Genomic DNA, 13,120 nt, shown 5'->3' with positions numbered 1-13,120 from the left:
GCAAATTAATCCAAGCACTCTTAAAAATGAGAATAAATATTCAATACTAAAAGCAATAAACTTGTCAAAAAAAGGCTACTTTTAGGTAACTACTGAATATTTATGAGTGCTTGCTTATTTGCACTTTTATCCTTTTCTTCTTTATTGTCATGTTTTTGCCGCATTTTGCAGTCTGATTTCAATTACTGGTCAATAAGTGTCGCTTTCCATTTACTTTTTTTCAGTTTCTTTTTGTTACGTCCACATATCTTTCATTATGGAATAAAGAAAACTCTAAAGCGACTGACCCGTCTCCCAGGTGCTGATGTTGTGTGGCGCACTGGATTGATGTTCCAGCTGTCTCTTCATTAGCTGGCTCATGGTCAGCGCTCCCAGAGAGCCTCGCTTCACCTGGCGGTATTGAGCTAAAGGTCAGAGAGAAAACAACACCTGGGTTGAAGTATCTGCTAAGACCGTTTCAGCAATACCAACAAGTGTGTGTGGTTACATGAAAATAGGTAAGACACACATGGAAAGAGATGGTCAATGTAATTTTATTATATCAAATGGATGAATTTAGTATTTAGCTCAGTCTTTTTAAGAGACTACAACATTATAACAATACTTCAGAGTGAAATAAAACATATTTTCTCAGGGATTTTATTGCCTTTATAATAATAAGTAAAATAGTATGTGATTTTATTGCATATCTCCAGCTCCAATATGAAGTTTGCAAAAAGAAAGTGTAGAATATGCTTTTTTGTTGTCTGCACAAGCAACATATCAGACAGTCTATAAATATTTTTTAAATAGTAAATTAAGGCCCAATTATGATACGACAACAGTCAAATTTATAGAAGTTTATAGGAAGACTAAGAAGTAAAGTGTTTGATTACTTGATACTGAAGAGCGGTGGCTTGTTTCAGGCATAGCGGCTTCAAGCGTTGGGGCTGAGGCAGATTCTCGTGGCTTTTCCAATGTAGACAGAACTTTGTGATCTGCAAGGCAATGTGGGAAGAATGGGCGCAATCGGCACTGGCATCAGGATAAATGCCGTTTTATGCCAATAAAAATACTGACATAGACATTCAGTAGTAATAAGCACTACTTTTGCTACCATTAACAGATAGTTAAAGTTGATTTAGAGCTAATTTAATGAGGGTGTCTTATGTGAAGTTTAGTGTTTTGTTTCGCTCACCACCTCTTCTACTTCTTATAAGTCAGATTATATAGTTTCACAGCTTCTGATGTGTGCTGAAAAACCTCTGAAGTGTTAGTATGAAAGGAGAGGAAGAGTGAATACACATACATAGAAACACACCACAGGACACCACACAGCTGGAGTGGTTGGTTAAGTAAAGATCTGAGGCAGTTTGCACATGTTTCAGCAATATTGATCTCCTTTACTATCAATCATGTATCCTTTACATTTATGCTATCCATTGTCAAATGCATACTATCACTTTTAGATTACTCGTAGTACGTCAGGCTGCCACTGGTTTCAATTTTATTTGAAATATGATGTGAAAATCTATCAACTAAATGCAGCATCGCTGTAGTTGATGTGAGAGAGTCAGCAGAACACAGTGATCTGTTAGGCACATATACTTTGAGGGGGTCACTGATTGAGTTTGCAGTGAGACTGTGAAGTGATTGAATATATGTTCACAGACTCTGCTAATTTGTACGAAGATGGAAACCACTGGATGCCTGGGACCATAGAAAAAGAAATTCTAAAACACACCAGCATGGTTTGCAAAATGGCTAACTGTGAACCTAAAGTATAGATGATTTGTAGTAAATGTGCTTAAACTGTATTACTGTAGTTTAAATGGTTAAGATACACATAACCACACTGGTACAAAAGTGATTTTTATGCTTTTAAAAGAGTTTGGATAAGCCTCCTCAAATCTTAAGACACTTTCGTAAAAGATCACCATAGAACAAATTGCACAGCACCTGACCAGCACACTGGTAAAGTAGGAGCTGCCCTTATCGATCCTTCCTCCTTACCAGTTTCTGTGGTCTGCTCACCACCCAGCTTGTCAAACATATTGAACGTGATGTCCAGGTATTCCCTCTGGATGGCACTGACAGCTATCTTCCTCTGCTTCCGTTGTCGGGGAACAATCTGGATTTTAAACTCGGTCTCATCATTGTCGTCTCCATTGTCAGGTTTGGGGTCGCTGTCCACTTCATCGCCCATGTCATCATCGTCTTCATCATCCCCGTCCTCTTCTTCTTCATCGTTGCTATTACTCTTGCTTTTTTCTGGTGAGGAAAGAGGCTTTGCTTTGTCTTCTGGGATGTCCAAGAAGATGGTCCTACCAGAGGGATTTGTCCCTTGTCCCATCCCAGTCTTTACCTCCTCAGTGGTGACAGCTGTGTCGTCCAGAGAGGTGAAAGGGGCATGTTGGGTCTTCCTCAGGAGGTCTCTCTTCTGCTTCAGGGTCATGGGGCTTTCATGGCAGACATTTTCTGGACGATTAGGAAGATCCAGGGAGGTGCTAGGAGTCACACGGTTCAGCCTCTTTTCCAGAAACCGTTGCTCTGAGCCTCCTGTTCCCATCAGAAGGTCTGGGGTCTTTTTGTCACTAGAACAGTCCTCTACACTCACCTGGACAACAGGAGACAGTCGCAAAGTGTTACTACTTGCAGGGGAAGCCGAGAACTTTGGACTCCCGTTGAACTTGGAGGCTATGATGGTGTTAAGGTCAAACTCCTCGTCGCTCTCTACGATCCTCAGAGGAGGCAGCGGCTCGAACACCAAGGAGTCGCTGTCAGACATGGAGAGCAGTGAGTGTTTCTCTGGAATGGAGGTGCAGTCAGAGGAGAGGTCGATGAGGTCTTGGTCCTCCTTTCCCTGAGCTGATCCTTCTAGCGAGCCCTGATCAAACTTGTCCTCAAAGGTCTCCATACAGCTGAGGCGGACCTCTGGGATGACAGGCTTGGAGGTGTCAGACTGGCCGCCTCGAGAGCCTCGCCTGTCCACGGCATCACCACCCTCCACCCGAACCGAAGAGCCATCGGACGACCCTTTACCATGATGCCTGCTGTGGGACGTGGATGAGGATGGGGGCAGGACCACAGGGGGCGGCTGCATGTCACAGCGATCAATGCAGGATTTACGTCGATGTTCATCCAGATTAAAGAGGATGGAGTCAGTGTTGGAAATGTCCAAAGACTTCTGCTTGTGCATGGCCTGCAGCCGCTTCTTCCTGGTGCTCTCCTCCCTCACACAGTGCAGAATGCTGTCCTGAAGGGCGCTGGCTTCACGGTACTCTGACAGCTCAATTTCACCTGATACACAGAAGAAAAATGAGACTTTATCCCAGTGAAAGCAACAAGCCTCCTGCAGTCTGCTGAAAAAGATTCGATCGACATGCTGTTACACTACACTTTACTCTGAAAACCTCTTCTTCTTACTTTTCTTGGCATTCAGCTCTACCGGCTGGTACTTCACAGACTTGCTGCCACCAATCCTCTTCAGGCGGGCAAAGAAGGTCTGTGACTCCTTGTTAGCAGCACCGGTCGGCGTGTCATGGACATCAGATTCATCAAATACACTGTCCTCTTCTAAGATGGAGAAAAAGATTAACAGTAGTACTGCATTTTAGAGGCAAACATATATTAAAATAGACATCCACTAGGAAGCGTGTAATTTTCATCCTATCTTGCTTATTTTCTATGTAGTTGTCTGGAGTTGAGATAACCAACATTCTTCATTTTGCGTCACCTTTTTCTTTCTCGCTGTAGCGGCTCATGTTAGAGTTGTCACTGTAGAGTGGTCCCGCTGTAGCGTGGGGGCGACAGCTATGATACTGTGCATTCAGTGTGTTGATGGTGATATGGATTAGATGGATGACCACTTTGCTGCCGTCCATGTCTCTGTAAGGGTACTGTGGTGCATAGAAAGCTATAATAAGCTTATGTTGTATAACTGGTGTTCCTTTTGTAATTCATGTATATCATAAGACGTAAAGAAAATATGTAACAGCAAGATTCAGCAATCACTTGGAGGTGAAATAACATGTTATCTAGGAGACTGAATGAATAATGATCCATGCCATAAAATCCCACAGTCACATAGTAAAACAAAAAGTACCTTATAGAGGATTACTAGCAGGGCTTTGAGCCACATCTGTCTAATGTGTGGCCTCAGGGCCCAGAGAGAGCATCTAGGTGGCTGCTGGAAATAGTGTCTCAGCTGGGGACACGTGCAGTACTTCAACACCTGGACCACCAGGGGGAGCAGCTGCTTCCCCAAACCAATATTGTAGTCCATCACCTGGAAGAAACAACAGTTAAATTAATTAGCATTCATGTTTTACTGTTATATTCCTCTTAATATTCTCTGAAACATACCAGTTAATTTCTAGCTACTAAATACTAAATACTAAAAAAGGTAATAATAGATTATATATCACTTGTGCAATGCCGGCGATGAAGGCGTTGAAGCAGGTGGAGGTGCGCATCTTCTGAGGTGCAATCATGAAGCAGCCCTCCTGTTGGTCATAGCCCAGCAGCACGTACAGATGACGCTTCACTGTGTTGAAAGCCTTGGCACTGCCGATGTCGGCCTCGGCGCTGCTCTGGTCCTTGGCCATAAATTTCATGAGCACCATGATCAGCTGGTGAACCGTCTGGTGATCTATGCCGGCATCCTCAGGAAGCAGGTCTCTGATGACGGTGTCATCCTCAGGAGACGGGGTCTGGCCTACAAGAGGGGCTGAAGCGTCAGGGTTAAAGTGCGGGAGGAAACGTGCTGCAGATAGGGGAGAAGATGGGGAGAGGGAAGGGTGCAGGAGCAGAGGAGGTGACAACACAGAAGGTGGGGTGCGTCAACTCATCCTGTCCACTTCTCTGTCAAGAGAGGTGGAGACATCGCCATGCAATATACATACATAAGTACATCGTGTTCATGGAATATGTGAACCGGGTCTACACAAAAAAATGACCAGCTAGCTGTTAGCAAGAGTGTTGCTTCTCACTCTTATCAGTCGGAATTCAGAATTAGTGTAAGCCCGACTGTGTACTTTTTCTCCAGTATGATGTGATTGTCAAGAATACTGTAAGTTTCAGATTTAGGTTGTTATTTACCTGGCAGGACTTTCTCTATCATATCTCCCAGTGTCGGGGCAGAGTGCTCTTGCCTCGTAAGCCTTAGAGCTAAAAACCACATATGAAGAACACAATTTAGGAGAATGTACAGGGGAGGTAGTACAGGACACGTGTCTGAGCTTCATCGTCATCCAACACATGTGCACACACAAAAACATAAACACACACACACACACAAACAAAAAAAAACTATATGGCCTCAAAACATCATACAATCCAAGTGTTAAAACAATTAAAAAGAATTAAAACTGCATTTTGACGAATCACAAATCACCACATCATGTTTGAAGCCAACACAAGTAGCATCTCCCAGAAACTCAGACAGCCTTCTGTGCAGGACCAAAGATAAAATGAACAATATGGTGGGGAGTTCCTACTTTATTAAACAAAGTTGTGTTTAGACATTCAAGTGAAATGGCTGTTGAGAACAAACGAGTAAGGAGAGAAACATTAGGAAAATGGGACCAGACTTTGGCCAAATAGTATTTGCAAATAAAAGGCATTTGGTTTCACCCACAAGACATCTAAAAGGGGCAGTTATCAACACATTAGAACAATGACACTATCAGGTTCTTCTCTACATAAAGGCTGGTAATAAACTAACTTAAAGATACAGTCATGGATTGTAATGTAATTGTCACATTGGACAGATCACCTATGAGGCACTTAAATTTTTGGAAGGTATTTGCAAACACTGTTAAACCACAGACTGAGTGAAAGTGACATAGGTTCAGTTTCAAGCTGATAGACAGGCTCATCTGTGCTACTCACGAAGTCGGTTGCTCAGTGACTCAGGGAGCGAAAATGCGCGTTTAGATTCTGTAGGGCCTCCCTTTACACTGTCACGGAGGGAACGCACACTCTTCTGACGATTCCTGGCAAAACGGGCCCTTCTTATCTTCCACATTGCTGCATCACTGAGGTTGGCTACGTTGGTTCGTACGGCTGTGATGGCTGTCAAAAGAAAGATTACAAATCTAATTTGGAGCACAATTAGGCTGTAATGCTGTGTCATGAAACATGCAGAGGAGCATTTGCTAAAACTCTGAATGAGGACAAAGCAGCCACATACTAGTAGGGAAAGGGAACTCCTTGTTGCAGTCCAGGTGTAACTGAGCCTCCAGAGATAATGTTTCAAAGCGGTTGACAAAGAACTCCCAGCTAAGTGCAGGAATGTCCTTCTTGAGGAAGTGCAGCAGCAGGAGCTTGCTGAGGATGATGGGCCGATCCCTCACAACAGTGTCAAACTGGAAATCCAGGCAAAGGCATAACCCCTGGATAATAAACAACACACATATAAATACACAACAAGAGATAAAAAAAACCATTTACCTTGCCTTAGAGTTTAGTGAAACGAATATATTTGGGTTTTGGACTGAAAATAATCAGCAAATTATCATTAGTTGCAATTTCCAAATACAAACTTATGGTGCAGAAAGACAGAACTATGTCACATAAGATTTATTAAATTAGCTGTTGCACCACTTTTATTTATTTTATTTTCAAACATATATTTGCACTCTGTCTGATCTGTCTGTGAACAGATCACCTGCAGGGCCGGCCTCTTGATGGTATCCAGCAGCAGTCTGGCCCTGGTGGCCACAGCTGGGTTGACGTCCTCCACGGAGGCCAGGAAGCAACAGAAAGCGTGGGCCAGGGAATACTTCAGCAAGTGGTTTTTAGTCACTGCACTGATGTCCAGGAACCGACACAGCACTGCTATCTTCTCCACTTAGAGTTTTCATGAGAATACAGAGTGAAAGGGAACATTGTCAGCAACACAGACAGATTACATAATAAGACTGTCTATTGCTATAGAACCATAATTATCTAGATATAAACAGAACCAACACTGAGGTCATTGATGAAGTTAAGTTAATGTATTACTTAGGTAATATTTCATCATCATTATATTTGTCTTTACATAATGCATGGATGTATCAATATAATTTTTTTGTATAAGAGCTGAGAAATTATGTAAAAAATCATATAAATAATATTAAATCTATTTAAATTTGTTTATATTACATAACACCTGTTATATGTCTCTTCTATATGCACAGTTACGAAGAGAGGTAAACAAAAAGCCTCACTGGTCAGCTTCTCTATGGAAGTAAGTGTAAAATAAATGTTTCTATAATGCAATGCTTTCACATCCACACGGGTGTATGACAACACAATGTCTTAGATCCCCTGTGTGTGGAATCAAATTAGAAAGCATTCAGTCATTTCAAAGAAGAAGATCCTTCCAGTAATGTTTGGCTTTATCTCTCATAACTCAGATTAAAATCTAAAAATAGACTCTTTATTCTGAAATAAATAAACTCTCACCCACTCTATGCTGATGGATAGCACCCAGTGTGGACCACTAGGTGTCAGTGTGGGAGTTTAGAGATTCCAGAGCAGACCATTGCCTGTTAGTCACATTTAGCATTTTAAAATATACATTTTTAAATAATTTGTTTTTATGATGTACACCCACAGTTATACAATTATATGGTATAATAACATTATAAGAGCTTGTGGTCATGATATAGACCATCAACCTTTCAATCTGTCATTGTTGTCATTTAACTAGGTTAAAGGACTGAATGACTGAATGTATTTTATAATTATCCTGGGTGTTTTTATACACAATAACTAACAACACTTTTTAAACTTTCTTTTTATAATATTTACTGTATGTTTGGGGCTATGGTTAATCCAATTGCTCCCCTGTTTGCCTCTATTCAAGCACTGAGTCAGATGCCCTCTGCCTCTGTCTCAAGGTCATACAGCTCCTCTCTGCCAATCACAAGGCGAGAAAAACCTTATTAATCCCACAGTTCCTCTTTGCTGCCTGTTTGAGCCACATGGTAACCATGACAACAGAAGTGGGAAATGTGGCTACGCAGTGGTTTAGGTAGCATATTACATAAGCAGACTGGGGGTCTTCCTCTAATGGTTCATTCATACATAACCACATCCACTTCGCTCACAAAACATAAATCAGAACGGTTTAGTCAAATCACTATGAGCCTGATGAATTGTTTATACCTGCATATAAGGCTGTACACTGTACATAATCATCTTGGGAAGCAAATACAGTTATCACAATATATGTCATTTCACACCATAAGCCTATCATCGCTAACCTGCTTCAAATCGTATTTTCCAGTCTTTGCTGTTGAAGTTTGTGTTGATAAGGTTCCAGAAGATGTCCGCCCCATACGACAAAGAGAGGGCGTGGAGAAGCTGAGGCACAGCCAGGGAGGCCAGCTGGCAAAACTCTGACTTCAGCATAGACCACAGACTGAAACACAAACACAAAATTAGACACACACACAATTTGCTGTCAAGGAGTTGATTACATTTTCCATTTACATTTTGCATTTACAATTCCTATTTTAAAAAGCAGGTAGGTAGGTAGGTAGGTAGGTGGGTTTATTGTCACAATCACTCAGCACACACCTCGGGATGAGCATTTTTTCCTGGATGTACGCCAGAAACTGGGGGTTATCCTTGCGAGCAAGGTACAAACACTCTCCATGGAGACACAGGATCTTCAGACAGTTCAGCATGTTGAACAAGATGTCAGGCTCCTCAAACTTGGACATTTCCTGAATATAGAGATGTGTTACTGAGAGTGTACCACGTGTACACAATCACAGAACACATTCTTGAATGCCTGCTGGTCTATTTGTGCCTCAGTTTAATATTCATTTATTCACAACAAGTACCTGCAGTATGGTGTATATGAGCTTCAAAGACACTGGAAGCTGCTGGTAGGAGAACTTTGTATCAAAGTTATTCTTCATGGCTGGAAGAAAGACGAGTGTAGTGTTAGTTGTTAGAAACAACTCAACTTTCAAGTTACTCAGCCCTATTATAATGTAGATATGGTTGAATGACAAGTGTGAAACATATCGATGCAAACATAATTCCTAAATTTATTCCATTCTCACATCTGTACTACAAATGTTTAGCTGTAGCTAGTAGCTAGTTAGCTTAGCATAAAGACTAGAAACAGGGGGAAGCAGCTATCTCTTGGCCTGGAGCTGAATTGAACGGTTAATACAGACATGAAAGTGGTATCAATCCTTTCATTTTATTGTCAGCAAGAAAGCAAATAAGTGTATTTCCCAAAATATCAAACTATTCCTTTAAATATGACGCTACAACCAGTTTTAGCTAAGTTTAGATAATAGCTTATCTTAGCTAAAGCAAATGAGCATATTTCCCAAAATGTACCAATTCCTATCATTGGTATTGGTATTTTTCTGGCAGTTAAGGGAAAGTATTTTTTGTTTTGGCTGACACATTTAATGATTTTTATGTACAACTGTTTTTTGAACAACTTTGTCCTCTGCTAAGATAAACTAACCTTCTGCTGTCTCCAGTTAGTATCAATCTTTTCATCTGACTCTCTGCAAGAAAGCTAATAGGCATGGCTACAATTTGTATTTCAACAATATTGTGTACAGAACTGATACACACGTGCGTTATCAGGAGAATGGTTACTGGGGTTGTCAGTGTGGGCCCCACATGGTTTGTCTCCTTCCTCACTTCCATTCTCTGCCCCGAGGCAGAAGTCTGGCTGAGACAAGAGCAAGGTTTCCTCCAAGCTATCTGTAGGTTCCTGCAGAGGAAATCAAACACTGTCAAATTGTCTCCTTTATATGTTCCATATATTCATCAGTAATCAGGTGAGCATGATATTCATTAGTGTCATTCACAAGTAATTTTAGAAGTACATATTTGTAAGTTGCCAAAGACGAAGAGAGACAGAGATTGACCTAATTTATGAACATGTTTTATACTTCATTTCATCTACAACAACATTAGCTCAGGCAGATAGCAGTGTTTTCAGCATTATGGTTTGTGACATGGCGGCTATGGCATTCATGTCAAAGCCTTACCTGCTTAATGCACAGGGTTCATTTATATTTGGTCCATAAACATTCATGCTGTGTGCCTCACCACAAGGCGAATCTCTTCCCGGGGGGTCAGCCTCTCCAGGAGCTCACAGCCCAGCTGGTAACACAGGATGCTGGATTGGCACAGGCTGCACTCCAGGGCCTTCTCATCCTTCTGGCAGGTGTGTGAGCCCCCCCACGGGGCCTGGAAGACGTTGTTGATGATGCCCACAATATCCTTCCCCAGGCTGCTGTCTAGACCCAGCATCACACCGTCATCCTGAAGCTCCATCTGGGACAGCAGAGGAAACAACCGTAAAAACAGGGGAACAAAAAGTAGAGCACGACACACAAATCACACATTGTAACAGATTACAGTAACTTGAACAGATGTGTTGCATATAGGATTTCTAGCTGAAGCTAATTTTGTTACTTCAATACAAATACCAAGTAACAAAATAAGTCCCTATAAGAATATTGTAGACGTATTATCACCATTAAGCATCAGAGCATCTTTTAGTAATTCATCAGGAAGGTGGGGTCACCTGCTTTAAGATGAGGTCAAACATGAGGATGAAGCAGCCGAGGTTCATGTCATCATCATCACAGTCCAGATCCAGAGCGCAGTGGCCGGTGGCGTGACCCAGGTTCTTAAAGGGGCTGCAGCGCAGAGGGCTGCGGAATGGGCTTCTGAAGGGGCTGGGAAACGGACTGAGGGTGTTGTGCGGTCCGCGGCCTCCTGGATCTGACACCACACTCACCTAAGAGCAACAAGCACACCACTATATAAAGTAAAATGTGTTTCACTTTAAACTCAATTTATACTTCTGAAAGTCTTTTAATCTCCAACGTTCCCCTGTTACTGCCACTTATAATGACAGATGAGTGCAGAGTCGCTCAGCTATAAATTTCAATGATAAATCTACATCACAGGCAGGATCAATTAAGCCCTTTAAGAGAGCTATATTTAGACATTGGCAGTTACCATGGAAACATACAGTACATCCCAATGAATGGTAGAAAAGCCAAGAAACTTAGAAATGTATACACCCTAATCCTAAGAAGGCATCTGACAAACGCAAAATATTCATGTTATTTGGAATATACTGTAAGCCCTGGCTTATTACTGATTTGAAAACTAAACTGGAAAAAAAAAGAAATCAAAACAAGCACTGAACCTTCATATCTTTGTTTATAACTTTATTGCTGTTTCCCTCACCCTGCGAGCCCCAGTGTTGCCAGACAGATCTGAGGCCCGTGCCTTCCTCTGATTGGCCAGCTCCTTCAAAGAGTTCACTCCATCAGAGAACATCCCAATCAGCAGCTGAAGAGGCACCACAATGTCCAGTTCTGATAGCACCTAGGTCCAAACATGCCATCCAAATGTTTAAAGGGTCCATCAACAAAAAACACTACATTTTTCTACATACCATGCAGATAGTTTTGGTTTCATTTCCAAAGGTAAAAAGTTTGCCACCTTCCCAAAACAATGGAGGTGAATGGAACTGTTTACTGCTGCTCAAAGCATTGAAAAATACCTATATGACCACACACCATGAACATACCATGGAGATACACCATGTCCAAACTAAGCACTACTTTTCAGTCTGATTTGAATGTGATATATTTAATGAGGGTAAATTAATGCAATCTCTTGATCATAGTTTTGACAGAAAACTTGAAATTGATCCATGTATACAGGGCAGCAAGCTGTGAGTGCATATGGGATGAAAGGAAAAATCCCTCCTATCTCTCTCAGTCTTACTCTGTGACCCAGATCCATATTCAGCAGGGCCCTGCCCAGACACTCACACTCTATGACAACCTGTTCAATTCACACGCACTGTGGATAGAACCGCAGGATGTGAACTGGACACACTGACATGTGTGTGGTGTGGTGTGTGTGTACGTGCATACGTGCTTACATGCAGCCACAGCAGAGCCTGTTCCTGCACAGACGCTGGGTAGCCAGAGAATCTGCAGCTGATGAAGCCAAACATTTCCTCCATGGAGAAGGGCAGGGGGCATAGCTCAATATCAAACATCTTACTGTAAACAGAAGGCAGGACAGAACATTATTTTCCTCGAGTACTGCTGCACATACAGTGATGTTCAGTTCACTCCTTTTATTAGTTGGTCATTTGGTTGGTCCACTTTCCCCACCCTTTGGCGGTCACAGTATTCACCCTAGGAGGCTGAAATTTGGCATGGAGTTCAAATGTCAAACTACTCTACTTGCTTACTGTTTCACTTATGATACACATACTGTGATAATCCCCCTAGTCCAGAATGCCTCCACCTCTTTAGTCTGAGATTTTTCTGTGCTGCAAAAGCTGGTGTCATGCATTATAGACCACTGAGGCTGAAATGTTCAAAGTTGAACTATTCCCTGTTTGGCTGCTGAATCTCAATAGATAGTATTTTTGGAAAATAGCCTTCTTTCACTCATTCTGTGGAGTTCACACCAGAACCTGTCATTTCTCTTTAATGTTTAGACTACTAAAAATACATATCTTCTATCAGACTGCCCTGTAGCTGGTACCGAGGTACCGACGTCAAGGTACCGATTTGTCTGACAAATCGGTACCTTGACTTCTGATATTATTACCCTCACTTGTGTTCACATGTAAAAAGAAATGTCTTTATTACAGGAATATCAACTGCAATATGCAAACACTTCAACATGGTGGATGTACCTGAGCACTTCCCGGAACTCTTTCAGCTGCTGGTCAGGCACCTCTGTGCGGATGGCCTCAAGCCACTCAGGCATAAAGCACTCCCACAGTGGTTGACTGATGACGTTATAAGGTATCAGACACAGGATCCTGTTCAGGCCCTCCTTCAGCTGTGTCACTGTGTTACATGACTTGTCCCAGTAACCTCCCACCTGAGGAAAAATGTGCACGGACGGCTTAGATCAAACACAGCCAAGAGAGTTCAGATAGTGACTTGTCCTCCACAATTTAATGATTTAATGATAATCTTCATTCATATCTGTTGTACAGTGCCAACAAGTTTAAAGCAACATTATGTGGTAATTTTATGTTAAAATAACAGCTTCAAAACAAGTATTACTTAAGTATTAAGTAAAACTATAGATACCACATGAAAAATGTTACTCACGT

General features: G+C 41.8%; 1 protein-coding gene across 1 annotated transcript in view; it reads right to left on the bottom strand.

The window, feature by feature from the left end:
• LOC123979142 (protein unc-79 homolog) overlaps positions 1-13,120 on the bottom strand; it is a 36,812-nt gene that overhangs the window by 6,228 nt on the left and 17,464 nt on the right. The window contains exons 15-34 of the mRNA XM_046062905.1: positions 12,692-12,882; positions 11,921-12,044; positions 11,215-11,355; positions 10,541-10,756; positions 10,060-10,287; positions 9,577-9,718; positions 8,820-8,899; positions 8,551-8,699; positions 8,235-8,392; positions 6,650-6,831; positions 6,173-6,374; positions 5,872-6,054; positions 5,080-5,148; positions 4,407-4,744; positions 4,085-4,267; positions 3,716-3,878; positions 3,406-3,555; positions 1,993-3,279; positions 876-977; positions 288-404 (exon numbers count right to left, since the gene is read on the bottom strand). Coding sequence (XP_045918861.1) covers positions 288-404; positions 876-977; positions 1,993-3,279; positions 3,406-3,555; positions 3,716-3,878; positions 4,085-4,267; positions 4,407-4,744; positions 5,080-5,148; positions 5,872-6,054; positions 6,173-6,374; positions 6,650-6,831; positions 8,235-8,392; positions 8,551-8,699; positions 8,820-8,899; positions 9,577-9,718; positions 10,060-10,287; positions 10,541-10,756; positions 11,215-11,355; positions 11,921-12,044; positions 12,692-12,882 — 4,405 coding nt within the window. The remainder of the gene's footprint in view (positions 1-287; positions 405-875; positions 978-1,992; positions 3,280-3,405; positions 3,556-3,715; positions 3,879-4,084; positions 4,268-4,406; positions 4,745-5,079; positions 5,149-5,871; positions 6,055-6,172; positions 6,375-6,649; positions 6,832-8,234; positions 8,393-8,550; positions 8,700-8,819; positions 8,900-9,576; positions 9,719-10,059; positions 10,288-10,540; positions 10,757-11,214; positions 11,356-11,920; positions 12,045-12,691; positions 12,883-13,120) is intronic.

This window comes from Micropterus dolomieu, linkage group LG11, assembly GCF_021292245.1.
Source record: "Micropterus dolomieu isolate WLL.071019.BEF.003 ecotype Adirondacks linkage group LG11, ASM2129224v1, whole genome shotgun sequence".
Taxonomy (NCBI): Eukaryota; Metazoa; Chordata; class Actinopteri; order Centrarchiformes; family Centrarchidae; genus Micropterus; species Micropterus dolomieu.
Note: the sequence above shows the minus strand (reverse complement) of the source record. Positions and strands in the feature narration are given on the sequence as shown.